The 27,467-nt window shown below is 33.6% G+C and overlaps 1 protein-coding gene across 2 annotated transcripts in view; it reads left to right on the top strand.

Moving 5' to 3' along the window:
• LOC145303473 (peroxiredoxin-5, mitochondrial-like) overlaps positions 1–27,467 on the top strand; it is a 29,133-nt gene that overhangs the window by 1,082 nt on the left and 584 nt on the right. Inside the window, exons 1-5 of one of the 2 annotated variants that reach the window (XM_080144823.1) lie at positions 8,759–8,875; positions 12,105–12,239; positions 14,104–14,238; positions 16,599–16,637; positions 18,730–18,785. In XM_080144823.1, coding sequence (XP_080000949.1) covers positions 8,765–8,875; positions 12,105–12,239; positions 14,104–14,238; positions 16,599–16,637; positions 18,730–18,785 — 476 coding nt within the window. In that variant the 5' untranslated portion in view covers positions 8,759–8,764. Of the gene's footprint in view, positions 1–8,758; positions 8,876–12,104; positions 12,240–14,103; positions 14,239–16,598; positions 16,638–18,729; positions 18,786–27,467 lie in introns of those variants that run through there. The other variant, XM_080144824.1, reaches the window with a different exon arrangement.

Below are 27,467 nucleotides of genomic sequence, written 5' to 3'. Positions count from 1 at the left end.
CCCATGTTATGCTATTATTTCAACACGGCCCATATTCTGCATAAAATGATAAAAATATCCGATTTCAAAAGGGAGTTATTCCACACAATCATTATTTTTAATGTATATAGATTTGAACTTTTATTCCTAATTGTTACTTATTGCAACAATTTCCTGTTGGACAATTATTACCGATCGATTGTTTTTTTTTTTTTTTTTTTTTTAACTTGTTTTAAACTATACTAAATTCCGTTTCTGTTTATTGAAACCATGTTTTGGGCCGCCATATTTTTTATAATGAAAGAGCGTAAAAAAGGCCAAATTTGGCCGTAAAAAGACCAATCTGTCAAACTTTGAAAGGCTAAATTTTAAAAGCAATGCGGCGTGCGGCGGTCTCGAATGTCGTTCAATAAAAAATGATAAAAAAATAATAAAAATGAAATTTTTTCTGATTTCATTTCAGCCTTTGGGTCTAATAATGTGTGATAAATGTGTAGCTTAGCGGCGTAAATTATTTGACAGACAAAAAAAATTATAAAAACTTTATTTTTATATAAAACACATGTAGTGCCGAAAACGTAAACAAACCTCTTTCCAAGACTTTATTGAACAAAAATCATAGCTACTAAAGCAAGAGAGAAAGAACTCAGTCTTTTAAAGAAAAAGGAACGCGTTTTGTTTGCACAAAAAATAAATGCGATATTCGTTCTCAGTATACCTGAAAACGTAAGAGGTCGACGAATTAAAGGAATGCCGACGGGTCGGTAAACTAAAAATGGATCCTTGGTTTAAATACTTTATCTTAAATAATTATAGTAATAAATTGGTAAACGTGTAGTTTAGCGGCGTAAATTATTTGACAGACAAAAAATTATAAAAACGTGGCAAGAAACTGAATGTGCACATCTTTTTTTTTTTTTTTAGTAAGAACAAAATTTAAATGAAAATATAACAACACATTATTATACCCTAAGGCGGAAATAAAACCCGAAAAAATTTCATTTTTATTATTTTTTCAACATTTTTTATTAGACTAAATGTACGACAATCGAGACCGCCGTATTGTTTTTAAAATATGGCCAAATTTGACCTTTTTACGCGCTTTCATACTGTTTTTGGCCATCATATTTTTGTTTTAATGAAAAAGCGTACAAAAAGGCCGAATTTGGCCTTGAAAAGGCCAATCTGTCAAACCTTAGAAAGGTCAAATTTTACAGCGTCAACGGCTTCGAATGTCATTCATTTAGTCCAATAAAAAATAAAAAAAGTGATTACGTTGGATACTGAATGTCTTCAAATATGGATAACTACTTGTTTGTGCAAAAAATAAATGCGATATTCATTCTCAGCATACCCGAAAATCCTTTAAAAAGTTCTAATAGAATTTTATTGCTGAATAAGAAATACAATTTACTATACAAAATTTATCAAAAATTTGGGTAAAAACAAGCAGAATATTCCAGTGGTCGTTTTTTGTATTTGCTGCAATAATATTACCATTTTTTTTTTTTTCTGTCTAACTTACTTCCTAGTACTATCATTGTCTAGCAGTCTTGTGACTAAAATGGTTCTTGATTGCTAGTTGTGATCTGTGTTAATTAGATACTGGTAGGTGATTGCAGATTGGTTTCAGAAATGTGTAATTGCTAGGAAGAATCAACAATAAATTGTGATTTGAAACGTTATCTATTATATAAAAAGTAGCTGTATGTTTATTGATTGAGATTGTCGGACTGACTTCCTCATCTTGGTTGTTATTGTCACAACGTTTCGGCCGTTTTGCCCTCCGGCCTTCGTCAGGTGTTTTGTATCGAACTGAGGAACCTTCAAAACAGAGAATCAGCAACTATGTCCCAAAGCCTAGCTGGAGTCCGAACACGGTACCCCCGTAATAATAATAAAGGGTTGGGTTCGAGACTCTAACAAACGGTTCCCCAGTTCGATACAAAACACCTGACGAAGGCCGGAGGGCAAAACGGCCGAAACGTTGTGACAAATAAAATTGTTTTCCTCATTAATTCCAAGAAACCTTCTCAACCATTAATAGCAATGGCTAAAGATATATTACCTGAAAGTACTTCTTTTAAACTCCTTGGCCTAACATTCACAGGGAACATGAGTTGGAATAGATACATTGAGAACATTACCAGAGCTGCTGCAAGAAAGGTAGGCTCTCTCTACCATGCTAGAAAGCTACTTATGCCTGAAAGTATCCTGTACCTTTATAAGGTTACTATTCGCCTATGTATGGAGTATTGTTTTCACATTTGTGCGGGTCCATCTGCTACTAGTCTCTCACTCCTGAACAGGGTTCAAAAGAGTCGCCAACCTGATAGGTCCTGAACTGTTATCTAAGCTTCAACCTCTGTCCCATCGACAAAATGTTGCATCCCTCTGCCTATTTTACAAGTATTTTAATGGTGAATGCTCCAATGAACTACAAGTCATTGTATCCCCTTCGACATAAATACCCCCCCCCCGACAGACCCGACAAGCAGCTAAATCCCATCTCCACACAGTAGAGATCCCTAGATGAAAGAAAGCCTTCTACTCCAATAGTTTCTTCCCCCAGAACTGCTAGACTTTGGAACTCCCTTCCAAGATTCTGCTTTCCCAACTGTACTGACATGCAAAAGATCAAGTGTAATTTTAATAGAAATCTTCTTACGCTCTAGAAAGACACGACAATATGCCAGTTGGCAAAAAGACGCCGGACCATTATGGCAAACAGACGTTAAGTATTTTTAAAATTCATCCTAAATGTTTTTCATGTTACCTTGTTTAAACTTGTTTTTCTTGTTTTATTTATGTATATGTATTTATTTGTCTCTACTTTCCTGTCTTATTCGTCACCCCCCCCCTCCCTTTGTGACTATTGAAACAGACAAAACAGTTTAGCCATGCTACAAAGTAAACTAGCGATAAAAAAACAAAAAACAAAAACAAAATGCCGGGAATTATTTTTCTCTATTAGAGTAGATAAAGTTAGGACTTTATTTAAGTAATATACTTAATATATACTATTACTGTAAGCTTGCCTATATTGAAAATGCTTGCTTCCTGGCTAGTCAATCAAACCATCTAATATAGTTAGTCTTATTTTCAATTATATTCGAAATATAAAACAGTGACATTAGCAAAGAAAAAGTCATCTATGAAAACGAACCTCCTAAATTAGAACCTTGAATAATTATCTAAACTCGAATATAAATTAATATTAAGCCAACTTTACAAATTGATGAAAGTTAATTATTGGATTTTAATTATAAGGTGAAGCTCCAATGATTCAAACTCGAGATAGATAACGACAAACTTCCACCCATTAATATGGGAGGGGAGATTATCATCAAAGGTTTCCTGAATTCAACAGACATCTTGTTACTCATCTCCCTACATAGTATCCCTGCAACTTATATCCCCAATAGTAGCCCCTACATCAAAGTGGCACTGTGCCTTGTTTGAGGTGAAAATGGAATTAAAAAAAAAAGACCCTAACACTTGTGTGCCATAGTTTTCTGTTTGTGCTGTGCGTCAATAATGTGTTTAATGTAGTACTGAGTTGAATGCAACTTGTTTGTGCTAAGTTTAGTGCAAAGGAGTCAACAAAGGTTACTGGTGACATAGATCAAACCCATTGACTTCCCTTGACAACACGTACACCCATGCAGCAAAGGGTCACGAGACAGGTCCGTGAGTGTATTTTGGGTGCAATCCAGCTAACGGAAATTACAGCTCCACACACACACCTTATTATAAAAAGGAGAGAATTAGTCTACAGTTTGTAGTTCGAGATTTAAGTTTGAGTTTACAAGTTGGCAAACACAGTCATCAGAAGATGAAGATTCTCGTGGAGCAATGACAGGTAGCTATGTGTGGAAAATTAATCGATAGAGAAATTCTCACCCTCCTTCTAAGAATAGGCAAAGAACAGGGATGCGACATTCAATTGTGAAACAAATAAAGTCTAATTGTCCAGAGAATGAGACTTGCATTGTTATGAGCTTTTGTTCCAGGCAGATGTGAAGAAGATATAAAAAGGTACGTTCTGCTTTTATTTTATAAACTCCCCAGAAGGGCTGCCATAAATATGAACATTGACTCAAAATAAGCAGACTCTATCTTTTCTTTTCCTCCTCATGCATACGTAAATTTGCTTTTGTTATTCATTCTGGCCATGTCATCTTTCGCTCTTATATTGGTGATTGCCAATGATGCAAACATGAGTTTACAAGTATAGTAAAACGAAACTATGAAAACTCAGAAAACACACACTCTGATACATTATTTATAAATCTTTTCATACTCTGTGTGTGTGTGTGTGTGTGTGTGTGTGTGTGTGTGTGTGTGTGTGTGTGTGTGTGTGTGTGTGATCGATCGATCGTGATCATCATGAGTCGTATCTTCTGCTTGGTGCGGATTGCAAACCCATGTGACTTATTTTTTGCCATTCCCTCTGATCCAGAGCAAGTTTGTTGATGGACTGTTGAGAGATGTCCAATCAAAAACATTTTTGCTCCACCTTCTCCTTGGCGTCCCTCTGTCTCTTTTACTTCATACCTTCAAAGCATAAATTTGACAGGCCAGTGGTTGAATGTTTGACATGGCCAGAAATTTTAAGGGTTTTACTTTTGATTTTATCAAATAGAGGGGATAGGGAAGTAGTTTGATGGAGGGTGGATATGTTTTTTTTTTTTCCATCAGGTGATGTCTTGTAATGAAACGCATTATGTGATTTTGAAACACCTCAATGTGATTAGCTAGTTGTTTAATCCATGTGATACAATCAAGGCCATATAAAACTAATAGAAGGACATAATTTAAATGAACTTTTATTTTAACAGTTATTGGCACCTTTTTGGATTTTAGAGTGGTGCTGTGTTTTTGGAAAGCCACCCAACCCAGACCAATTCTGTGTTTCAATGTCGTCTCGAGCTCACTGAAGAAAGTCAGTTTATGCCCTAAACTTGGGTGACCTGTTTGATGGGTTTACTATGAATAGTCATATTTAGGTTAAACTGTGATTTAGCTGTAGACATACATTGTTTTCTCTATGTTTATTTCTAATCGTATGATACCATCACAAAAAAGGACCCCTCAAACGCTAACGTTCATATCTCAGTTAAGTTGCAGTATATCAGCTAAGATACAACTGAAATAATTGTTGAGGTATCACGTCATTAGGTTGATCAGCTGATTTCATCATTTGCTCGGCCCAATTTTCTCCTCCCCAAAACGCAAAACTGCCGCAAAGAATTCTGTTGACCAGAAGTCCTAAACACAACAAAGTGACTGATAAACAGAAAATAACTCTCCGTCTCAGCCACTCCTAGCTGACTACCAACTGTGAGGTGTCCTCTTGTCTCAAAAATTCAAAAGAATGCTGATTAGCCATACTAGTTCAATATAAATATATTTATATGTAACTCTAAAAGCTGTTATGCTAAATATGCACACATCTTTTTCATAGCCTGGCGTTGCCCAGGTGTTTGTAGGTGTGTGTTGAGCAAAAAAAAAAACTTGTAGTAGGCAAGCAGACTCGAACCTATGACGCAAAGTGGAGGTGTGTATAAGGGTGTTGGTTGAGCAAAAGAAAAAGAAAATTGCGAACGCAAAAAAAAAAAAAAAAAAAAGGAAAAGTGATAATGGGCAAGCAGGCTCGAACCCGTACTTGTGGAGAAGGAAAAAAAAGTAAAACGATGCATTAACGACGTGAGTTTAAATTAAGGCTAGACAAATCGAAAAGAGGCGATGACTTTCGAAAATATCAGCGAAAAAAGTGACCCCTCCCTGTAGAAAAGTGTCCAGTTGAGAGTGAAAGAATTAATGTTTTTGGCAAATTTTTTGATATTTGTCGTCCGAAGGGTAAAAAGTCTAATTTAATAAAAATGCTAATTTATAAAGAAAATTTTTGATCAGCAGTGTATGTTGTTGATATAGGTAGGGGTTTTATTTAACAATAAAAATAAATCAAATCATTTTTGTGCTGTTGTATTTTGATATGCGTGTGCCGATTCAAAATGTGAGAAAAACATTATATCGTTCAATGTTTAACGAGATGTTGAATGTTCTTGTAAAGAGTGTCCTGGAAATAAATGTTAGTACTTTTTTAACTATGTATAGTTGTAAGGATTTTATATATTTTTCTCTTATTAGAGTCTGATAGAACTGGGTTAAAAGAACTGTAGCAAAAGGAAAAAAAAGAAATCCTTCTTCGATTGAGGCAATAATGTTTTTCTTTAGAGAAAAACGTTTCTCTTTTGTAATCAAAAGGAAATAAAATTTGTTATATTAGTGAGTTCCAGTAATGTGATGATTTTACTCCGTACATGTCTGATGTGACACAAGGTCATTTTGTGAGGAAATTCATCCAGTGAGATTTGAACGTTAATACAAAAGAGGCAAAATGGAAAATATTAATTCTCGTTGATATGGCACATCAATGTGGAGAATTTAGATGTATGATGTGCGCGTAGTTATGTTAGTGGTTTTACGTTGAACCTCAATGGAGTCGAGCTGCGAGTTGCTTATGGAAGAAAATGCATCGTGAACTGGGCTGAGCCAAATAGGTTTTGATTTAGCACGCAATGTCTTTATGTACGCTTTTGACCAGCTCCATCAAAGGCAGTCAGGAAAAGATTTTATAAAAGTTGTTTTCTTGGAGCGCTGATTGGATAAAAAATGGACACCCTGTCATGTGGTATATAGTTTTGAACTACGTCCACGCGAAGAGGCATAGATTTACTTCTTACTTCTACAGAAAGCGCGTGGGTGGATATGGCAAATGTATAACATGATCTTTATCCGTCCATTTTAATGTCTAGCGTATCGCTACAATAGACTATGTGAGTTTCTTGGTTTTTCAGTTTTCCTGGCCAACACTAAGCACAGATTCCTTTAGTTCAATATTTCATAGACATGTCCTTAAACTGCGAATTTTCTAGAAGAGACTAGCTAAAGAAGAAAGATAACATATTCATAACAATATCTTTTAAATTATGAGCGTAGCATAAGATGTTGACTTTCCTTGGCTATTTCTCAACATGTGTATTGTGCAGTCAGTCACACACACGCGCGCACACACACACACGCACACACACACATACACACACACACACACTCGCGTGCAAATAAACAAACCTTTATACATTTCAATTTTCCCCGCACATTTTGCACAAAAAATAGGTTTTGTCAGCAACGGCACAATTTCAAATACGCCCACACTTTTCTCAAAACAACAAAAGTAAAATGAACATATTTTTGGCGGACATAGTTCAAGACATCATCATGTGACACAAGTAACCAATGAGAAAATTAAGAAGATTGTCTTTTTAACGCTTTTCCAAAAGCCAAAATATCAGCAGGAGTAATCCAAAATGCCAAAATCTATAAAACGCATCAAACGGTCTTCTACGCAGAGAGTTCAGTTTTTTTCCTTTCTTCTTGCTTCGATGACACAATAGGAAGTTCTCGTGTTCACAATATCGTCACCACCAACACCATGATACAGACGCCACATGGACACTCAAAAATCACTTATGCACACACGCATTCATTCCGCACATTTTCTAAATTAATAGCAACAAATCACTTTCCTCATGAATTACTTTCCTCATACAAATTTTTAAGTAAGGCGAACTTCGTCAGATAAACAAACTTTAAAATAATCTCATTATTTTCCCACAGTACTTTAACCTTCTAAACTCCTTGATTCCACAAAGGACTTTCATCTAACATTTTATTCATAATGACTTCGAAAGAACTGTCACCAATTGGACCTTTGCTTATTCACCTTATTGTTTTTGTTAAAAAATAAATGCAGTGCGTTTTAATCAGAAGGAGGTGTCGTTTTGCCTCATTCCCTTTTTTATTATTTTGTTTGGGCAAGGAAATTTAATTTTACTTAAACTTCTGCACCCCTACAGTATAAAGATGGCGACTATATTTTCCCGGTCTAGTTCAAATTTCACGTGTACTTGTTATAATTTAGTGTTTTGTGTTAAATTCTATTTTTACTGATTTGAGAACAATAAGTTGTTTCAGAGTAATGTCTCACTCTAAGTGATTAAAATGAAATAGTAATTAATAATCTAATTGTCCCAGTTGAGAAATATTAATCTTTCTCGACTGGAGCAATTTCTGTTTTATTTCCAACTGGAAGGGATGATTGTGGTGGACTGGTGGATATCTTCCACATTAAAACCGAATTTGCCTTCGTGAGGAAAACAATAAAGATATTTGTTCATATTTGTTGTGGCCTTCGTGAAAGAAAACGAAAATTACGATATTTGTATTTTATTTATTTTTGTGCGGCGATTTTTTTATCACGTCACCGGCGAAAGGCAACCGACGACCTTGTACTGCTTAACTACAAACCTCTTTTAGGTGTTTGAAACGAAATATTATTTTCTTGGTATGTACTTTTGTACTCCCTCCACACACAAATAAAATAAAAAAGCGTGTATTGTTTGTTTGTGTTTTTTTTTGTTTTTTTTTTTTCAAACCGTATTTTATTTGTTTTTGTCCTTCATGGCTGATTAAAAATTTCCATTATACGTTCTCTGATTAGAAAACCCGTTTTATCATCTCAAAAAATATTTTATAATTTATTTATTTAATATTTTGTTGCCTTTTTTTTTTATCAAATAATAATTTACTTTATATTTTATTTTTTTAAAGGATCTGGGAAGAGGGGCGGGGAGGACGTTGAAATAAAGAAAAGGTCGTTTTTTTTTTTTTTTTTTTTTTTTTATTATTATTATTATTATTATTATTATTCTAGCCCAACATGGCGAATTCTGTTCTTAGCTCATCTTTTTCCCTCTGCACGAAAATTTTAATGCGGCCTCAAATAACAAGATTATTTTCAGCATCTTCGGCTTTTCGTGCATCAGTTCAGGTTTGTTTCATGTTCTATTTTAGCGTTGCAATTATTTACAACTTTTGGTGTTTTGAAGAACATCTCCGACAACACAACTAATCTGCCCAATGTCACATCGAATAATAAAAAATATTTGGTACTTATACAGTTTAGTGACGACATTAAAAAAATGGAAATATTTATTTCACATAAAAATTATTATTTAAAATAACAGGTGCAAGATAAAGTTAACAGGTCGATTTTTTGAAAACAAATATGTCGTTTTAATCAAAATCAATATTAGGTACTTAATTGTTATGTCGAAAATATATCCCAAAATTATGAAACTTCATTGAACATAGTTAAAGTTAACTTTTATGGAAAATTGGATAAAACTGCATTTGGCGGACTTTTCGGAATTTAAACTCTAACTCTAAATTATACAATTTACACATTTTTTTTTTCACATTAATCTCATCGATTACAAACGTAACTTGCAGATTCAAAAAAAAAAAAAAAATTGAAAAAAAAAATATTTTGGACAAAATGTATGACTAACCAAGTTAATGTAAACTAAACAGAAATATTGGGTTTGTATTACTGTACACATAGATTCGAAAAAGTTGTCAAAAAAACAAATATATAACAAATAAATGTTATCAAAGGCAAGATAAGTTACTTTTCTACCAAACTGGATATAATTTTCGTGTTTTTATTCAATTTAACATGTTTATTCAGCTCGAAAAGCATACAGTGTTTACCGATGTGTTGGAAAATTCAAAATGGCGCCAAGTTCGGGAAAAGGTGTTATAAATAATAAACTAGACAAAATACTGTTAGAAATTCGCTCAATATATGTTACCGTGACATAACTTGATATATATTCGGTGGTTTTTTCATTTATCCACATAAATTAATATATATATATATATATATATATATATATATATATATATATATATATATAAAGTTATAAAATATATATGGCGATTAAGCTACACTGAATATTCCGCGTTTCATCCACTCTAGGACTCTTCAGGCTTTTGCGCATAAGCCTGAAGCGTCCTAGAGTGGATGGAACGCGGAATATTCAGTGTAGCTTAATCGCCATATATATTTTATAACTTACTAACTAGCTCTACCTACGTATTGAGCACTTTTGAAGTAAATACTTAAAGTTTACGCATAAATTTATACTTTCGTATATTAATTTTCTGTGAGTAAATTAAGTAGTTATATATATATATATATATATATATATATACACACATACACACACACTAGACTAGACTACCCATGTCCTGCTGTTGCCCGAGAAATTAAGCGACAAACTTTTAATGATAATATTATTATTATTATTATTATTAATAGTACTGATATTATTGATAATAGTAAGAATAAAAGAGTAATGTTAATGATAATATTAATACTGAGAAAAATATAATGATGATACTATTGATAACAATATTCATAATGATACTAATATAACTAACTATAGCGGTAAAATAATAACCTTTATTAAACAATAACATACTAATTAGAATGCTAATAAATGAAACAACAACAATAATAATATTAATAACAATGATACAAATATTAATCATTGGAATAATTATAATAGTAATATTGACAATAATAAGAATAGTAATAATAGAAAAAAAAATTATCAATAATAAGAATGCTACTACAACTAATAATAAATCAAAATAATAAATATATGAAGAATGTAGAAAATCAAAATAGTACTATTAGTAACAATATTAGCAATAATAACAGTACTAAATTCACCAATAACAACAACAAAAATAATAACAGTACTAAATTCACCAATAACAACAACAAAAATAATAACAGTACTAAATTCACCAATAACAACAACAAAAATAATAACAGTACTAAATTCACCAATAACAACAACAAAAATAATAACAGTACTAAATTCACCAATAACAACAACAAAAATAATAACAGTACTAAATTCACCAATAACAACAACAAAAATAATAACAGTACTAAATTCACCAATAACAACAACAAAAATAATAACAGTACTAAATTCACCAATAACAACAACAAAAATAATAACGATGATGATGATAACAATGTATAACGGAATAACTTCAAACTACCTTATGGTTTGACAATTGTTAAGAATGGCTCAGTAAATAATTTTCTGTTAATTGTCTGTGATGAAATAATCATATTATTTATAATGTTGTTCTTATATTTATACTAGCCTGGGTGCCTGGCATTGCCCAGGTGTTTTGAGGTGTGTGTGGAGCAAAAAAACAAAAAAGTGGTAGTAGGCAGGTGGGTTCGAACCTGTACCGCGAAGGAGGAAAAGAATGTGAAAAAAAAACAAAAAAAAAACGTGACAATTTGCTGTTGTGCCTATCACCAAACCGGAAGTGACATAGGTTTAAATTAAGGCTAGACAATCGAAAAGAGGGGATGCTTTTTGAAAATATCTGCGAAAAAAGCGACCCCCTCCTTGTAGAAAAGTGCCCATTTGAGGGCAAAGGAATTAATGTTTTGGTCAATTTTTCGATATTTGTTGTCCGAAGGGTCGAGCTTCAAAATGATACCAATCTCATGAAAATCTGTCGCCTCTGTTGAAAGTTTTAGGCAGACAGACATACATATATTCATTTAAACAGACAGGTGAGATTTATATTATAGATGGTAATGCTGACATTTTCCGGCTACATAAATAATATGGACAAAATGGAGTTTTATGTAAAAACGGAAATGACTGAAAATAAAATGAAATATGAAACCAGCACACTACTCAATAAGCTGAAAATTTTTTTGTTCATACATATTTAAAAAAAACAAAAACATTAGCAGTTTTGTTTATCTTAAAAATACATATGCAAAATACAGTCTGAAGCGTTTATAACAATATTAAATTGTAAATATATGTATATTACAGAATAGTTCAGAAAAGTCCAATCCGTGTTCTGCATAAGTACCCTTTAAAATAATTGAAACTACTAATGTTTTTTAATATAAATAAAAATAAAATTCTTTTGAATAAAATTTTTTGTTTTCTTTGTGGGGTAGCACTCTCTGTTGGTACAAAAATGTGATGGTTATACACTGGAGTGAGCACCTTGGAATAAATTTATTGTTTACGATATGTTTTTATTAAATTGTTAGGTGAAAGTTGGTATTCTGCAGAAGTGCTTTTAAAATAATTGAAACTGTTATTTATTTATTTTTTCATATGAATAAAAACAAATATCCTGCAAAACCTCTTTTGTTTTAGGTTGGTGATAAACTTCCAAGCACAGTGTTGTTTGAACACAATCCTGGTGAAAAAGTAGTCACAACAGAATTGTTTGGCAAAGGGAAACACGTTATTTTTGGAGTGCCAGGGGCTTTTACACCTGGCTGCTCAAAGGTAAATATATTTTCTCACCTAAAACATCGCAGCATGCAATGATTGTCAACCACTTTTCAATGACTATCCTTTTTTAACTACATACACATGATCATACCCCAAACTGAGACTAAATTCTTAATCAGGATTTGAGAGAAGAGAAAATTTGGGTCAAAATAATCAAAACAAATGTAAAATAATTATTCCTCTTTTAAAAGAAAAAAAAATATTTATATTTATAATAATTTAATTATAAATCAAATAAGTATAGAGAATGGACTTATTTTAAAACGAAAATTGTATTCTGAGAATCGCCCTCATTGAGTTTAACAAGGTACACCTGGAGAAGTTCGGAAGCGGTTACATGAGCCAAAGCATTGTGAAAATAACACTCAAGATGAAAACTGTAGTCTGAATAATCCAAATAATGGGAATAATTGTAGATTGTGAGGAGCTCAGACGTTTCGTAGACGAGTGGGGGATCCAGCTCAGACACAGATGTGCATATGTACCAAGTGGCAACGGGATAGCAGAGCAGTGCCATCGAAGCGTGAAGAGGATCGCAGCAAGAAAACAATGCACGATCACAGAGGCAATCTATAGATATAATGCAACTCCAAAGGATGGCGTGACTGCTGCAAGCGCACTCACCAATGCGATCCATTTCTATCGAGTGCGCATCAAGGACATTGATGCCCGTCTGTCTGATCGGCAGGAAACCCGAGGACCGTATTAGTTAGGGGACACTGTTTGGGTGAAGCCTTCCAATAATCGATACACCAGCAGCTTTCAAAGAGGGTAAATCACAGGCATTATCAATGAGCAAGCCATGCTAATCTATGGTACTCCACGCCATGTGAAGGATATCCGGCCTGCACTGAATACGAACCAGTTTGTGAGTAGCAGTGATGGTGAATCGTCCAACGATGACCTGTGGCTCCGTCCTATTCCCCACGATGGTACAACTGTGAACCCCAACACTGACGCTGATAGTTCCAGCACCCCTTCTGAGAGCTCTGATGAAGATGAAGAAGTCCAGCCTGATGGTATGACTGTATGACCTAATGCAGATGCTAATGGTTCTGACACATCTTCTGAGAGCTCCAACGAAGCTGAAGTAGTCCAGCCAATCCCCCTTCGTAGGAGTGCACGCAACAAACGACCGCGTCCACCATGCCAAATGTGTGGTCTGGAGATCAGGGGGGTAGTGTAGAGTTGAATGTAATAATCAAAGAGGAAAGCGCCCTCGTGTGTGTGTTTTGTGCGATCATACAACTTACCTTCGGATGGGATTTGAGAGAAAGAAATTAAAGATGGCAGCCATGGATTTATAAGGTGTAGTCTTGTGGAATCTCACGAAATCTCATCTTCCACTGCACACGTATACAAATGGAATGGGGTCAGTTTTCTGATAAAATGTCTGTTGGCAGAGGCAGTGGGGAGAGACATGCTGGAAGTTGAGAAAGTTGTCAGTGACGAATTCTAGCTGGACTTTTGCGTATTGTATTTGGTTTATTTTGTTGTTTTGTTGTTTACCAGCCCATTTAATGTCAATAATCAGTCATCTTAAAAATTCAGAGATAATAATGTTTCATTCTGGTATAACTTTTTATAAAGGTAACATTACATTCTTTGTTTCTTTGTAGTGTACATTAAAATTGTTAACGTCTTTTTCTCCTACCTGTTTTTCTACACAACTGCATTGTTAAATTTCTAATCTTAATTTCTAAGTGGAAATTTCCACCTTATATAATCTAATTTCAAAATGGAAATTTAAATTCTAGATCAACTAACACATTCCATGGGCCATCTTACTTCATTATAAAAAAAGGTTGGAGATTTTGTTAATTTGGAATTTTTCTTTTGTTTTTCTTTTTTTTCTCAGACCCATTTGCCTGGTTACGTTCAAGAACATGGTTCACTTACCAAAAGCAAAGGTATTCAGTCCATCGCCTGCATCTCTGTCAATGACCCATTTGTGATGGACGCGTGGGGAAAGGCTCATGATGCTGACGGAAAGGTAAATTCAATTTCTAAGAAATTCCTTAAATCTTTTTTCTTTTTTTTTCTGGAAATCAATCAAGACAAGACATGAAGCCACTTGATTTAAGGAGCTAACAAGAACAAAAGATGAGTATTGTAAAAGTAGTAGATGTGTATTGACCTTAATCTTGTAACAATCAAGACTAAGTAAAAGGAAAACAGTAAGCAGGGAGAGAGTCCTTGGAAAGAAGCTACTGGAATAAGAAGTTGTATTACAATGAGATCTTAAAGCAGTGAATTGATGGAGACCACTAGACCAACAAGTCAAACAAGCAGAAGTAAAGGAAGCGGGGGAATAGATCAGACTATTTTGAAGAACATGCTATAATAGTATTTCTAAAAAAAAGACTGAGACTAGCAGCATCACGTCAGAGAGGGGTTGCAGAGTAGAAGAAAGGGTGAGGCCAATCAAATTACAGGTATTTCTGCAGTTTATCAAAAACCTTCAAATGAGACAGAAATTCACGAGGCCAAATATAACAACAATACTCCATACATGGTTTGATAGTAGATTTGTAGAGGTAGAAAATAGCCTCAGGTGTGAGAAAATGTGTAAAGCGATAGACAGAACCGATTTAATGAGAAGCAGAAAGAACAATGGATTTAATATATGAACCCCAAGAAATATCTGATGAGAAAGAAAGACTATCTCTATTTACTATTAAAAACTGTTTCTTAAAAAAATCAAACACAAGGGATTGGCAGAAAATACTCTTTGACATCATTATTGTCAACTTATAAAGTATATTTTCTGGGATGGTGGGTGGATTATATCGTTCTCTTCAGATGTTTAAATCCAAAGGCATATATGCATCACTTAGAAAAGACTTTTAAAATACTTCAGATTTCTATCCATCATAGCAATAACTGACTCACATGTTCGTGTATTGTGGTTAAAGAAAATAATATTTTTGTACAATTGGTGACATTTATTGGAAAGGTGTCTACCATTATTTTGTTTAATTTTTTATTTTTTTAAGCGAGCATCAAGGGTTCAAAGACTAACAAAACCACCATCTTTTTTTTTTGTTTTGTTCTACAGACTTGACGCTACTTTTGTTTCAGAGTAAATATAAGTTAAAGCACAAAAAAACTTATCCAGATAAGTAGAAGAGTAACTTATTTTGCTTTTGGTAACTTTTATTTGTTATATATTTGTTTTTTTTTTTTTTTTAATCTTTTTTTTTTGTTTTGTGGGCCATTGTAAAAAAACATTTTTTGTTTTTTTTTTTGTTTAAGATAGACAATCTTTTGATTTTATAGTCAAATTATCATCAACATTATCAATATATTGGGTTTAACATCCGATTCACATGTTGGTATGTGTCGGAAAACTTTTTCCAAGGTGACCTGTCTTTAACAAAGTCTTTATTCATCTCTATTTCCTATCGGTCCATTTTTTATCACTTCCTATTGTTATGGGCTAATCTAGAGATTAGAAGCGCACAACAAATCAGAAAGAAAAAAAAAAAAACATGAACTAAAACACAAAAATATTTATTTTTACATGGAAAACGTTCAAATAATATCCAAGAAGATACACTTTAAAATTATGAATACTACTACTAGTTCTAAAAATGTATACAAAGTCAAATATTTTCTGCAAGGGAAAAAAAAATCATCAAAATATGATTATTAAAATTGTTTTTGGTCAGTGAATAATATTCAAAAAAATCTTATTTACTGAGTGTTCCAGTTTCTTCTATGTTACAGTTGGTAGATTTTTAGGTAGTTCCTTACAGTTGGATATTTATCCTAGAACGGGCCAGAGTTGACTAAAGGAAATTTCGTTTAGTCCGTATTTTAACAGCATCTTAGCAACTGGTAGCTGCTTTTAAGCAGCTTATATGGGTTCCAGTACTATCTAATTTGCATATTTCTCAATCTTTCTGAAATGTTCTAGATTCCTCTATTCTTGATTTTGTTCTATTGTTATTTCTTAAATGAGACTTTATTTTAGTAACTGTGACTTACTGGAATATTTTATAACTTTGAATTATTTTTATACACTTCATGAGAAAAAATCCTTACATAACTCATACAATATTTTCTTTGACCTTTGTATGTTAACTGAACTTTCTACCTCAACTGTTCTACATCTAACAACCTAAGCACTCTCTATCCATTCTTTTGATGTGGCCATACCACATATATCTACTCTTTTGTACATATCTTCCCATACTGTTCAGATTTCTTCTTCTCTTAATATCATAAAAACTAAGCCTATCTTTAAGACCCGCATTACACATACATTATATCATTCTCATATCATTTCTCTCCATGCAACGCATGTCCTCAACTCTCACTAATTATTAACCATTTTTTTTTTTTTTTTAGATCCGAATGTTGGCAGATATTGAAGGCGAGTTTACAAAGGTAAATATTCCTTTTCTCCAAAATTGTTTTGTCTAAAGTCTAAATTTACCATTGTCTTATAATTTTCTTCATGAGTCAACTTACAGTCTATATATCATGTTAACCCTTATCCTTGAGTAGTTTTTGGCCTTGATATGTGATAACTCAGTAGTAAGAAAAAATGTCAAAATTGTGCATACTGAAAATTCATTTTGGTATGACATTTTTTTCACCAAGTCACCACTTATGAAGGCCAAAAATCTCTTAATGGCAAGGATTAATGGGATGGATAGATTGTCAGTTGAATGATGAAGAATAGGTTATCTTTAACTTCAGCATCCCTGTGTTGACAAAGGCTTTGTTGGCTGGACATTGATAACCGTAAAATATCGCTTCCTATTGCAGTGGCGAATCAAAGAAAGCTATTTTGGAAATATTCTGTATTAGATGTTTGATTAAAAAAGAAAATATAACATCTTGTTTCATAAATATATTTTTACTAGCAGTATCCGCTAACCGACGTTGCCCAGTGAAAGCGTGCCCCACCCCCCCTTGAAAAAAATAAAGTATGGTTGTTGTTGCTGGTGCCACCCAACCCCTAACCTCCTCATGTTACAAACGGCTTTTGGAATAGACATCCCCAATTCCTCATGGTAAGAACGGCTATCAGAATGTCCAGGTCGAGTGGAGAGAGGTGGTGTAATAAGAGTATTGAGCAACCACCAGCCGTAAAAAATAAAAAAAAGTAGCAGTGAGCAGGGGCAGGGGGAATTAGAGGCAGTAAGCAGCCTAGGTGATGAAAGGTGAAAAAAAAAAACATCCATTTAGCCATCGAAGCTGTCGTAATGTTAACTGGTTACTTACCAGCCTCTCTAACTAAAAATAGTTTGTCTCAAAGTTTTATTAAGAAGCAGAAATTTATTTAAGAATGAAAACATGGAATCCTATCCTAAGGAAATGAAATGAAACTTCTTTTATGTATTTATCATTTATTATTTTTTTTATAAATTACTGGAAGACTTTGTTTTAATTATTTCGCATATCAGGTAACAAAAAATAAATAAAACTAAAATAAAAATAAACCCAAAAAAAACAAAAAAGAAAACACCTAAAAAACAAATGACGTTTTTTTTATTTCGAAAATAAATAAAAAGAAAAAAAAACTATGAAACTGTTTTAATTTGATAATAAAAATAACTGAGAAAAATGGAGAAAAAAAAACATGAAATGTTATGTGTGTTTATCGCAAGTCGTAACCCTGTTTAAATGTTAAAACTTTAAAAAAAAAATAATTCTTTGCATGGGCGCCATCGTGCAACTCATAGTTTATAACATGGCTCTGATATCCAGTGGTCCATGATGACGGCATTGAAATAAGGTCTTCTCTTTTTTTTATTCAAACCAAATAACAGGACGCGATATGAAATGAGGTCAATCCGTTACAATGTTTTAATCTCTCTCTCTCTGCCATTATGATGATTTAATCTATCTCTGTCTCTCTCTCTCTCTCTCTCTCTCTCTCTCTCTATATATATATATATATATATATATATATATATATATATATGTATATATACATACATATATATATATAATGTATATATCCCTCACTATGCATATGTATGTATCTCTGCATATATTTGCTTCCTGGTAGGTGAAACCTGCAAATTCGTGGTAACATGCCTTGTTGTTTATGCTGGAATGAAAGTGGTCTGTAAGGCAATTTAGTAAACAAAATATTATAATTAAGAAATAAAGAAAAAGGAAAAAAAAACAGTAGTAGAAATATGTAGAAATAACGGAAATGGGAGTGAGTATAAGAAAAAGATTTAGGAAATCCTAGGAAAATTCTCTTCAATTAAGAGGGGTTTTTTTTTGTTGTTTTTTTTTTTTCAGTCTTGGGTAATATGTCATCTGTGATAAAAAGGTTAGCTTTGCAACCGCATTCGTAATCCATTGAGGAACTTCACAGGCATTCATATATGATCTCCATAAAGAATTTTCAATGATAAATGCTCAGATTGAACGGACAAATCTTTAAGATTATCCATTCTTTTTTCTTTCACTCAAAAATTATATTTCTGGATAATTTAAAAATATCTTCACTTTTCAGGCAATTGGTCTCATCATTGACTTGACAGCCGTTCTTGGGAATCACCGATCTAAACGGTTAGTATTTTGAATTATCAGTTATAAACTATGAGCAAAAAACTACACACCATCTGGCAGCTATTAATTTAGCTCTCAATATATATTTTTTTTAAATGCATATCTTATATTACATATCTTCTTCCATATAAATCTATTCCAATAGTTTCCCTGTAAATTACCTCCCTTGAAAATTAAAAAGTAATAAGAAAGATTTTGCTAATTTACCTATTTTTTATTTATGAAATCGCTTTAATTTTTATAAAAAATATATAGGAAAATAAAGCAATAAAATTAATAAACTGCTTCTGTGATACCAGTTTTCAAGAATTCTGACAAAAGAACTGACCCAGTAAATTACCGCCCCATTAACCTCCTCCCACTTTTCGCCAAAATATTTAAGTCCATAATTAACCAAGCTCTTGTCCATCACCTTACAGATGCTAAACTTCTGACCGACCAACAATACGGATTTAGGCAAGCCCGTTCAACGGCAGACATCCTAACTGTAATCTCTGAATGTATATACCATTCACTCGACAAAGCAGGAGAGGGTAGAGCAGTAGCTCTAGATATATCTAATGCTTTTGACAGGGTATGGCATGAAGGTCTTCTCAGGAAAATCAGATCATACGGTATCACTGGAAGAATACTTAACATAATTAAATCCTTCTTAGATAAGGAAAAATCAAGGTTGTCATCTATGGTCGTACATCTAAACAATATGATATAAATGCGGGAGTGCCTCAGGGGTCTATCTTTGGATCTCTATTATTCCTGATATTCATAAATGACCTCCCTGACAAAATTGTCTGTGATATGGGTATATCTGCTGATGACACCACGCTCTGTAACCGACACGACAGGAAAACAAATGAACACATATCTAGAGAAATGGCAGAAACACTAGAGGACAACCTCCAATCTGTAGTGGAATGGAGACAAAAATGGATGGTCACATTCAATGCTGCTAAGACTAAACTTGTTTCCTTCAATAACTACAAGAAACCTTTTCTACCACCAATAGCAATGGCCAAAGAATCTTTATCTGAAAGTACAGCTTTTAAACTCCTCGGCCCAACGTTCACAGGAAACAGGAGTTGGAAAAATTACATTGAGAGCATTGCCGGGACCGCTGTGAAAAAGGTAGGTTCTCTCTACCGTGCTAGAAAGCGACTAACGCCCGAAAGTATCCTGTACCTTTAAAAAGCCACCATTCACCCATGTATGGACTATTGTTGTCATATTTGTGCTGGTGCATCTGCTCCTAGACATGGTTCAAAAGAGAGTCGCCAACCTAATAGGGCCTGAACTGTTATCTAAGCTTCAGCCTCTGTCCCATTGACGAAATGTGGCACCCCTCTGCCTGTTCTAAAAGTATTTTAATGGTGAATGCTCTGACGAACTACAAGCACTTGTACCCCCTCAACGTAAATACCCCTGACAAGCAGCAAAATCCCACCCCTTCACAGTTGAGATCCCTAGATGTAAGAAAGCCTTCTACTCCAGTCGTTTCTTCCCTAGAACCGCTGGACTTTGGAATTCCCTTCCGAGTTCCTGCTTCCCCAACTTTATTGACATGCAGAAGTTCAAATGTAACGTGAACCAACATCTTGCTGCCCAACTCCCCACATAGTACCCCTGTATCTTATGTCCCTGATAATAGCCCCCTACGTCAAAGTAGCAATGTGCCTTGATTGGGGTCAAATTGTAATTAAAAAAAATTTTTTTTAAATAATACTAAATATTAATTTATCACTAACTGCTTAAAAAGTAGTTATGTAAATTAGACTGTTTGGGATTTTGCTATCTACTATATATATATCTGACTCGAATACATTGTATATTAAAGTTTTCTTCTTGTTTTTTTTAACTCTTTGCAAAACTTAATCATGTTCTGCAAAGTCAAAAACAACAATCGTGTCCCTCTCCTTTTTTCTTTCTTCACTACTTCTCTGTCTGGAGATACTGGTTTCCTAACTTAAAACATTTTACTTTAGAAAACAACATTTCTGAGAAATTGACAACATTTTGCTTTTGAAATTGAACTTTTCAAAAAATTGACATTTTCCTTTTGAAGACAAAATTTTCAAGAAAGTGACAACATTTTACTTTGGAAAACAAGAATAAAAGGATGAAGAGAAAATATTATTCTAAAATAGGATTCCCTATAAACTATGTTTTAAGATGAAGTTTTAAAACGTTTCTGGCCTTTATGACCCTTTAGAAATCGATAGGCCGCTAAACACAACCAACCAACCAACCAACTACTACATATAGAGTATTTCAAAAGTCTATATTATTGACTTAACTAGTAGTGAGTTCAACTTTCATTTATTCGTTTCTAGAGGACAAAAAATGATAAAATAATTTCTGTGATTTCCATATAATGAAACTGCTTCTTAATCTCACCTCAAACTAGAAATTTATTAGAAAGAAAGAATTGAAAAACTAAATGTACTGCTGTAAAGTATTGACAAAAAAAATCTGGCTTCAGACAGTTGCACTATATTTTAATGTTTAATTTGAATCTTGTTAACAGAAACACAATTGTCTGGCATATCAACTTTTTTTATACGACATTAATTTTCTTTTTTACTGTTTATTCATTTTAAACAAGACACAGTGCCACTTGGACGTAAGGGACTACTTTGTGGGACTAAATCTACAGGGATAATATTTTAGGGAGTTGAGTAGCAAGATGTCTCGTCACATTACACTTGAACTTCTGCTTGTTAGTACAGTTGGGGAAGCAAAGACCTGAAAGGCAATTCCAAAGTCTACCAGTTTAAGAGAAGAAACTATTAGAGTAGAAGACTTTCCAGCATCTAGAACTATCAACAGTGAAGGGGTGGGATTTTGCTACTTATCAGGTTAGCTGGGTGTGTTTATGTTGTAGTTTTTTGAGTTTGTTGGACATTCCATTAAAATACTCGTAAAACAGGCATAAGGATGCAAAATTCCAACGATGGGATAGAGGTTAGAGTTTGTTTGACAGTGCAGGACTTGTTAGGTTTGAGACTCTTCTTTGAATCCTGTCTATGTGGTAGACTAGTGCTTGATTGATTAAGGACTCAAAGATTTTGGCAAAGATAGGAAGGAGTAATAATTGAGTGGTTCAGTTCTTTTGCCAGAATTCTTGTAAATTGGTATCACAGAATCAATTTTCCAGGAAAGCAAGATTTGGAAAGGTATTTGTTGGAGAGTTTGTTTTTTGGGGTTTTTTTTTTTTTAATAGTATAGCAGTGATGAGATATTAGGCCCACATGCCTTTAAAGTGTCTAGGTTTTTTCTGACATCACAAACATGAGAAGAGGTCATTTACAGATTATTGTGTCTGCAAAGGGAAATTTTTGAAAAAGTGGTTTGATATGCCTAAAATGGAGTTGCAGGCAAACCGCTAGGCAAGCAGATTAGCTTTCTCGGTTGCTGTGCAAACACCCTCATGATTGTTGTTAGAATGGGAATTGTTGATTGTTCATTATTTACTACACTTATTAATTTTCGAGGAATTGCATGTTCCTAACTTTAGTGACTGCATTTTCTGGTGATTTCGGTATGCTTTCTCTTGACTGCAGCTATTTCACTCTTACAGTTATTTCTAGTATCTCGTCTTAACTCCAATCTCTGGTCCCTCCTCGCCAATCTTTCACGATGAACACCCGCCTAGATGAAACCACTGTCAAAATTTTTCCCCACTCCTTATCTGTGCCAAAATCAAGACGTGGATTCCATGAACAGAGCTTCTTTCTTAGTGTGGGAACATGTGCTTAAATTGCTACTTTGAACCATTAGCCTCATTTGCACAGAGAGAGAGAGTGATGTGATCTCCGATGGCTTCTCGGTTAGCCTTCTTGAAGTACCTTGTCCTTTTGGGCAATGGCTCTGCAACTTGGGGTATAGAGTTTAGACTGATACCTACCAACATACACAATATGATGGGCATTTTTTACACAATTCTTGGGTGGTGTGATCAGAAATGGGTCTAGAAGTAAGGCTTGCTGATTCTGATGATCTGGGAGACCGGTCGGGAACGTGACAGTCTGTGTCAGGGAATTGGATATAGAAAAGCTATGAGTAATGATACCAGCTGTGTCTGTGTAACTAGAGTTATCAAGCCAATTAAAGTCACCAAATACATGTACTTTGGGACTAGTATCTAGGAAGGGTGCTGCATCTATGCTGTCAGACACATGTTGATTAGGATAAAGTCCTGGGTTGAAAGAGAATGGTAGAGAAAATATGAGTAACTAATGCTATGTTGCAAGTTTAATCTAAAGCCCATGAAGGTCTGTTCGCCTGATTCTAGTTTGAATTCTCTAGCCAAGTGGGGAAGTTACGAATATAAACTCCAAGCCTGTACATGTGTCTAAGCCCTTACAGCAAAGTGGGAGATAACCAGATATGTTAAAGTGGTTTTTAGTGCAGTATCTATTCTGTTATTATGAGATCATACTCCCAAGCAATACCCACTTCTGTAACAAGAATGCCAATAAAATAACTTCCAGTGTAAAACTTTCTTCTATTTATTAGAGAGAATTTCAAAATTTCTTTTTCTTTAAGAATTAGTTGACATTATTATTCACACAGCTTAAGTTTATATAAGACATATTTTAACAAAAGTATGTAATTGGAGGGGAAAAAATATTTGCTAGTAATAGTAATAATAATAAAACTTCTATATAATAATAATAATAATAATAATAATAATAATAATACAAGACTTCAGTTGTTGAAAGAATGGTTGAAAGTTCTTGGGTAGTTAGATATAGAACAATTGAGGTAGCAGGAGCAGTCAGCAGGGGCAGACCAACGAAAACATGGGAGGAAGTAATGAAAATTGACTTAAGAAAAAGATGGATAAATAAAGACCTGGTCATAAATAGGTTAGTTTGGAAGTCAATTTCTAAAAGCCATTATCTATCAGCGAGGGTTGAGGACATGTCTTGCATGAAAAGAAATGATATGAAAATGATATGATGGATGTGTAGTATTATTTTCAGACAGATCTGATGACCTCATAGGTAGATTAAATTTGGAAAGTATAGAAAGAAACGTGAAGAACAGAAGACTTCAATGGTATGGCCAAGAGTTCTTGGGTAGGTAGATATAGAACGGTTGAGGTAGCAGGGTCAGTCAGCAAGGGTAGGCCAATAAAAACATGGGTGGGTGGGGGTGAAAAAATGTATCTGAGGGGTAAGTAAAAACCTGGTTGAACAGAGATTACTTTGGAAATCAATTTCCTAAAGGTTTATGTCATAATTTATGAACTTTCAAATGAAGTCAAGTAGAACAAGTATTGACAATGGTTGTGGCCGAATGGTTCATGGCTATGTCTATTTATATATGTATTAGCAGACCTTTACCTGGCAAATTCAATTTTTTTAATTTTCACATTTTGCACCGATTTTCCTTGACTAAAAATATAAAGCTTTGCATGGGTTTGAATACTTTATATATTAAGTTTCATGTCTCTAGATTTAAAACTGACAGAGGAGTTTGGAAGGCAAAATTTTTTTAAACAAATATATATACACATACGTAAATATATATAGAAAGAGGTTTGTGTTTACTCTAACCGTTTTACACAAATATTACACAAGTATAAATCCTGTAGAATATCTGCATGAATATAATTACACGTAATCTATAAAAGTGAACATGTCTGTGTACATTTCCTTACGCAATAACTCTGTCAATTTTAAGTCTACAGACTCGAAATTTGGTATACAGAGTATAGAGATTTGGGAAAATCTTTGTGATTGGATTTTGGCCAGAAATTTGGCTGTTAAGGGGTCAAAGTTCAACGATTTGACCTTTGAGAACTCTACCAAACTCCTCGCCAATTTTGGGTCTAAACACTTGAAATTTTAGATATAGGTTCCTTGGACATGGATCTAACTCAATAACTTGATTTGAGCCCAAAACAATAAATGTTAAGGGGTCATAATAGGGGTCAAAGTTTTTTTTAAAATTGACCTCTGCGGTTTCTACCAAATTACTCAGACAATTTCTGGTATAAACATTTGAAATTTTACATAAAGGATATTCAGAGATAGGGCAAGCTTTTTAATCGGTTTGGGTCGAAAATTTTTAGTTACCAATATATGTATGTATGTATGTTTGTATGTCTGCCTAAAACTTTCGACAGAGATGACGGATTTTACCAAGATCAGTATCGTTTTGAAGTTCGACCTTTCAGACGACAAATAAAGGAAAATTGGCTAAAAGCATTAATATCTTCACCTTCAACTGGGCATTTTTCTACAAGGGGGTGGGGTCGCTTTTTTTGCCGATATTTTTGAAAGTCATCCTCTCCTTTCGATTGTCTAGCCTTAATTTAAACCTACGTCACTTCTGGTTTGGCGGTAATCGTAACAGCAAAGACGTCATGTTTTTTTTCCTGTTCTTTTCCTCCTTTGCTCAACAGACACATCCAAACACCCGGGCAATGTTAACTAAAGATGATCATCTCATAAGGAAACCGAAAAAATTAATAGGGAATTAATTAAAATGAATGTTTAAAAGAATATGCAGCTCTTTTGCTAGTGAATGCAATTCCACGACCCATATATAAGAAAGTTGTATTTTCTTTTTAAATAAATTTTAAAAAAAGGGGATTTTAATATGAATATTAATACACAAAAAAAAAATTATAGGAGTATAGATAAATAAGAGTGGTTATCAATGCAACATTGTACCCTGGAGCAGTCATCATTCACGTATTGACTTCGAAGAGATAGTGTATTTTGTTTTTCACAATTCGATTTAATTTATATGGCTAATAATTTTAGACTTCTCTTCATAAGATAGAGGTTTAACTGTTACCTATGTCTGTATAAATAATAAAAAATTTTTTTTTTTTTTTTTTGTGAATTGAAATGCAATTATGCTGAATGATTTAAACAAGATGGTAGTTGTCATTGAGTTCAAAGGCTCAAAGTGGTGATTTACAAAAAAAACAGTTATTTTTATTAATACTTTGATACAAGCCATCAACAAAGATTTTAGATAGTGGAATTTGGAAGAAGGCAATCCCCTTGACTGCCAGAATTGCAGACCGTCAGAAAATGTCAGACCTCTGACCAAAGGAAATAATTTGATAAAATTTGTGATTATGAAACTTGCCATTTTAATACTTTAGTTCAACATATTCTTTGGTTTAGAAGCAGAAATAAAACATTGTGGCGAAGTACTGGGTGGACATCTTGCTTGCCAATTGCCAAAAGAATTCATGTATCAACATACTGTAATAGAAGATACTACTCACACAAGCTGCAGCACCTCTGTTTAGCCTGTCAGGTGAGAGGATTGGGGAGGGAAAAGAAGAAAAGAAAAACTTAATTTTGTTTATGGATTCTTTATATAGATGTAGCATTAATTTGCATATGAGAGGAATAGCAACTATAAGAAGGACGAATTGAAGGAGACAGGGAGTCGAGTTTTTCACAGCTGAGAGAGAGCATAGTATGGTTCTGTTTAGTCTCAGGAGTGTAATAGAAGGTACTACTCACACAGACAGCAACATATCTGTTAAGTCTGTCGAATGACAGGCTTGGAAGAATAAAAAAAGAAGAAAAGAAAAACTTAATTTTGTTGATGGATTCTTTATATAGATGTAGCATTAATTTGCATATGAGGGGAATAGCGGCTATAAGAAGGACAAATTGGAGAGGACAGGTTTTTAACAGTCGAGAGAGCATAGATGCTGAGAGTTGGGGTAGGGAATTACGGTTAAAGTTTAGAAGAGTTAGTACAAATTGCGGCATTGGTGAGAAGAAGTGGTGACTAATTTTTTTTGGATCTGAACACACTCACACTAAATAAAACCTATTAGAAATCAACTTCTAACCTAACTCTGACCAGGTCTTTATTTATCCCTCTTTTTCTTAAGTCCATTTTCATTACTTTCTGCCATGTTTTCCTTTGTCTACCCCTGCTGACTGTCCCTGCTACCTCAACTCTTTTAACTACCCAAGAAATATCAACCATTCTTTCAACAACTGAAGTCTTCTTATTTCTATATTATCCTTATATAGAAGTATTATTATTAGTATTATTATTATTAGTAGTAGTATTAGTAGTAGTAGTATTAGTAGTAGTAGTATTATTATTATTAGTTGTAGTAGTAGTAGTAGTATTATTAGTAGTAGTATTATTAGTAGTAGTATTAGTATTATTATTAGTAGTAGTAGTGTTATTATTATTAGTAGTATTATTAGTAGTAGTATTATTATTAGTAGTAGTAGTGTTATTAGTAGTAGTAGTGTTATTAGTAGTAGTAGTAGTAGTAGTATTATTATAATAATAATAATAATAAATCTATATTATGTGTATTCAGACTACTGTTCTCATCTTCAGTTTTATTTGCACAATGTTTCGGCTGATGTAATCGATGTACACCTTCTTCAGGAGTATCTTGTCGATGTCTGGAATGTGCACAGAATTTCGAATAGAATCTGTTTAATCCATGAAGGTAGCATGCTCTCATTCCTTTGGCTTTAACTAGTAATTAAGTAATTCACAATTATATTCTTAGTACCCTATGCACTAAAGATTGAACCTTCAATCTCTGAATCTGTCGCATAACGGATAATGTGCTATGTAATATTCAGTTGTGACATTAATTCTGGTGGTTGAAGGTTCAATCTTCAGTGCAGGCAATACTAAATTTATAATTTTGAATTACTGAAGACTCCTACC

The sequence above is a fragment of the Euprymna scolopes genome, chromosome 19 (assembly GCF_053919585.1).
Source record: "Euprymna scolopes isolate OS-2025 chromosome 19, ASM5391958v1, whole genome shotgun sequence".
Taxonomy (NCBI): Eukaryota; Metazoa; Mollusca; class Cephalopoda; order Sepiida; family Sepiolidae; genus Euprymna; species Euprymna scolopes.
This window is presented reverse-complemented; position numbering and strand designations above follow the sequence as displayed.